Source organism: Myotis brandtii, unplaced genomic scaffold, assembly GCF_000412655.1.
Source record: "Myotis brandtii unplaced genomic scaffold, ASM41265v1 scaffold454, whole genome shotgun sequence".
NCBI classification, from domain to species: Eukaryota; Metazoa; Chordata; class Mammalia; order Chiroptera; family Vespertilionidae; genus Myotis; species Myotis brandtii.
Window position 1 is genome coordinate 1,909,458 of NW_005367354.1, and position 3,848 is coordinate 1,913,305.

Consider the following 3,848-nt stretch of genomic DNA (forward strand, 5'->3'; position numbering starts at 1 on the left):
GAACACAGTACTACCCTAGCCTGTGTTGCTCAGTGGATAGAGCATCAGCCTGTAGACTGAAAGGTCCCAGGTTTCCAGCTCAATCCCCAGTGGGGGACCTGAAGGAGGCAGCCAATCAATAATTCTCTCTCATCACTGATGTTTCTATCTCTCTTCCTTTCCCTTCCTCTCTAAAATCAATAAAAATATACTTAAAAATAAAATAAAATGAACACAGTACTGAGTAAAGAACCCTCCACTAGAAGAAATAAATTTATGTCCTCCCCCTTTTTATAAAAGAAGCCTCATTATACCTAAAATAACATTAGCAAACTACATTTTAGTAAACACTGGATGCTTGCTTAATTGACCTTTGTTTTCCAGGATGATAGGAAATCTGCTGTCAGACACAGGAAGTGAGTCAGATAAGGGAAGGGGGGAAATAGGAACAGAGGAGCACACTAAAACTTTCTGTAAAGGAGGACCCTTGTTTAGTGGGAAATATCAATCTAGAGAAGACTGCTTATAAGAAATACAGAGTCCCTATTACAGACATTGCTGCAAATGGAACAGCTCTTCTACGGGCACTTACCCAGAAAGACAGATCCTAGTAAAGAAGAAAAAGTTTTATATGTCAATATTTACAATTAAAAACAGGTAACAGAAAGGGAGTACAGCTTAAAGGAAATAGGAGGTTATCTGGGTTAATAACACCCATTAATAAAAACTGGAAAGCCCTGGCTTGGGTTACCAAGGCTCTGGAACTTCTTTTTACTTAAAATTTTAAGACAAGTCAGCAGCACCGCAGTTCACAATGGTATGGCACAATATTGCCTGAAGGCCGAGGAATATACCACGTGACCTTCTGAGATCCCTTACAGTTTTCCCAATTCCAGTTAGACACAATCCACTATGACTTCTTCAGTTATTCATTCATTCCACAAATGTTTATTGGGTGTGTAGTAAGCACAGTGGCACAGTGCCCAGGTCACGGTGTTCCATAAGACAAGTCTAACTACTTGGGCATCATATTCTAATGCGGAGATACACTAAAGAGCCAATTCCATAAAGAAGCAGAGGGTACTGAGCACAGTTAAGGGGAAAGCAATAATTAGGGAGTGCTTCTCTGAAGAATTAACATTTAAGATATGAAGATGAACATAAATAGGGAAGGAAGCTACATTCCTGGTAGACATAACAACATTAAAGATCTGGAAAAAAGGTGTGGGGGGGGGGGCGGGGGGGGGGGGGGGCCCTACTAAGGCTGGGAGGGGCAATGAGCGGCATGATGTAAAGCTGCACATAGACTATTCGGAACCATGGAGATCATGTTACAGATTTTTGGACTTCATTCCAAGAGCAATGGAAAGACAGTGGAGGGTTTTAAGCAAAGAAATGCTGTGACTAGGTGCCTTTTTTTTTTTTTTTAAGATCACTATGAAACATAGAAAAAGGATTGGAAGGATAAAAGTGAATATAGATGGGCAACAAAATAAAGTAGTATTGGATTATAACCCAAAGTATAAAATAAATACCCATGAACTCACACTAATATAAATAAATAATTGAATAAATAAATATGCATTGGGAAAACAAATCCTCCATGCACAATTCCCAATAAATTTTTCTCTGCCCTCAAGGGGTAGAACATAACTCTCCATTCCTGGAGAGTGTGGGCTGTGCACAGTAACTCCCTTCCAAAGACAGTAACTTTAGGAGGAGAAACCTAACAAACACTACCTAAGCCAGGTGATCAACGTCAGTATCAACGGGGATAAGTCATGTTGATAGCATGTACCTTTTAAATTTATTTATTTTAAAGAGAGAGAAGGAAGGAGAGAGGGAGGGGCGGAGGGAGGGAGGGGGAGAGGGAAAGGGAGGGGGGGAGGGAGAGGGAGGGAGAGAGAGGGAGAGAGGGGGGGAGAGAGAGAGAGAGAGAGAGACATCAATTTGTTGTTCCACTTATTTATGCATCCACTGGTTGGCTCTTATAGTTTGTTTGTGCCCTGACCAGGGATTGAACCCACAACCTTGACATATCTGGACAACACTCTAAATGAACTATCCAGCCAGGGCCAACAGCATATCCTCTTCATACGATACAATGAGCCATCCTCCCAAAAGCCCATAACCCTCATCTAATCATGAGAAAAACATCAGGCAAGTCCCAACTGAGGGACATTCTACAAAACACCTGACCAGAGCTTCTCAAAACTATCAAGGTTATGAAAAACAAAAGTCTGAGAAATTGTGTATAGCCAAGAGGAGCCTAAGGAGATATGGTGCCTAAATGTAATGTGGTGTCCTGGATGAGATCCTGGGACAAAAAAAAAGGGCATTAGGTTAAAAAACTAAGGAAATCTGAATAAAGTGTGGATTTCAGTTAATAATGTATAAATATTGGTTTACTAATTGTGACAAATGGTACCATACCAATGTAAAATGTTAGAAATAAGGAAAACTGGGTGTAGAATATATGGGAACTCTGTACTATCTTCACAATTTTTTCTGAAAAATGTATAGTAAAATATTCTAAAATAAAAACATTACTAAAAAATAAATAAACAAACAAACACATTACTTAAAGTGTTTGTGGGGAGTGTGGTCATGGAACTAGTCTTCCAGTTTAGGCTAAAAAATGACAGAGCATCTGGTGATTCACTGGCTGGTGGGTGGGGTAGAGGAATCAGGATGAAAGGTTACCACCAGATTTCATGCCTGGACACCGAGACGGAGAGAGGAGTTATACCCTGGTAAAGGAGCAATGACCATGAACCAGATGTGGAGGGAAATGGAAGCATTTACTCGAGGCCCATTATGTGCCAGGAGCTTTTCAAATTCTTATAATCATTTGGCACGGTAGACACGTTATTTGGCCCAGAGCCAAATACATGAATTACCGTGGATTTGGGCATCGGGTTTGGTTTCGGGTTTGCATGTCCTCCAAAGCCCCGCGCTCTTTCCCCACAGTTCCTTCCTGTGTGCATTTGCTCCACCCGCAGCCCAGGCGCCACCAGCCTCTGCAGTACGGCCTCAGCAGGCACTCCCTCCCCGGGCCTATCTGCCAAATGACCATCTCCATCTCGGAAGTTGTATCCAAGAAAAGGCGGGTAGGAACGTCATTAAGATGAAGACAATTAAGACCCCCCCAGACGGCATCACTTCTCAGGGGGCTAAAAGATAATGATGATGAAGTAAAGAAGCGAAGGGAATTCTCTTGGTTCTCCTCTCGCCGAGCGGTCTCCGAAGGCAAGGGCGATCCCGGGAGGGTGCCGAGTCGGGGCGGCGAGCCGAGGGTGGTCCCACGCACCCCGACCCCAAGGCCCCAGGACTCCACGGGACCCCCCGGAGAAACGCCCGCCAGCCCGCCCTGGGCCACGCGGCACAAGGTGACACGGTCCGTGCCAATCCTCCGCCGCCTGGGAGAGGCCGGGACCAGGAGGAACAGGGTGCCCGCGAGGCCCGCGCTACCTTGTACTTATCAAAGCCAGCCAGCTGCTCCGAGCTCACGTATTCGTAACCTGCCATGGCGACCCGAACACTGAGCGGCCACTGGCGCTGCGGCAGCGACTCTCCAGCACGCAGTGCGAAAGCACCAGCCCCGGCTAGGCAGGGATGGCCAGAGCTGGGCTGGTAATATTGGTAAAAAGAGCCGAGCTCCGCCCACCACGCATGCGTATCCGCCTCGGCCACTCTGCCACCGCCCGGCACGCAAGCGCAGCCCTCACTTCTCCCCGCCCACCGAGGGAAGGTTGCTAGCCGGCTCACGCGGTCCGCCCCTCACACCGTGGAGGTCCAATCAGCGTGAAGAGAGTAACACTAAGTCCCGCCTACCAGATCTCCTCATCGCTTCATTCGCTAGCGTCAAA

The 3,848-nt window shown here is 46.0% G+C and overlaps 1 protein-coding gene across 1 annotated transcript in view; it reads right to left on the reverse strand.

Moving 5' to 3' along the window:
* EPT1 (ethanolaminephosphotransferase 1) overlaps positions 1-3,606 on the reverse strand; it is a 36,997-nt gene extending 33,391 nt beyond the window's left edge. Inside the window, exon 1 of the mRNA XM_005874888.2 lies at positions 3,451-3,606. Coding sequence (XP_005874950.2) covers positions 3,451-3,507 — 57 coding nt within the window. The 5' untranslated portion in view covers positions 3,508-3,606. The remainder of the gene's footprint in view (positions 1-3,450) is intronic.
* Positions 3,607-3,848: the final 242 nt, after the last annotated feature.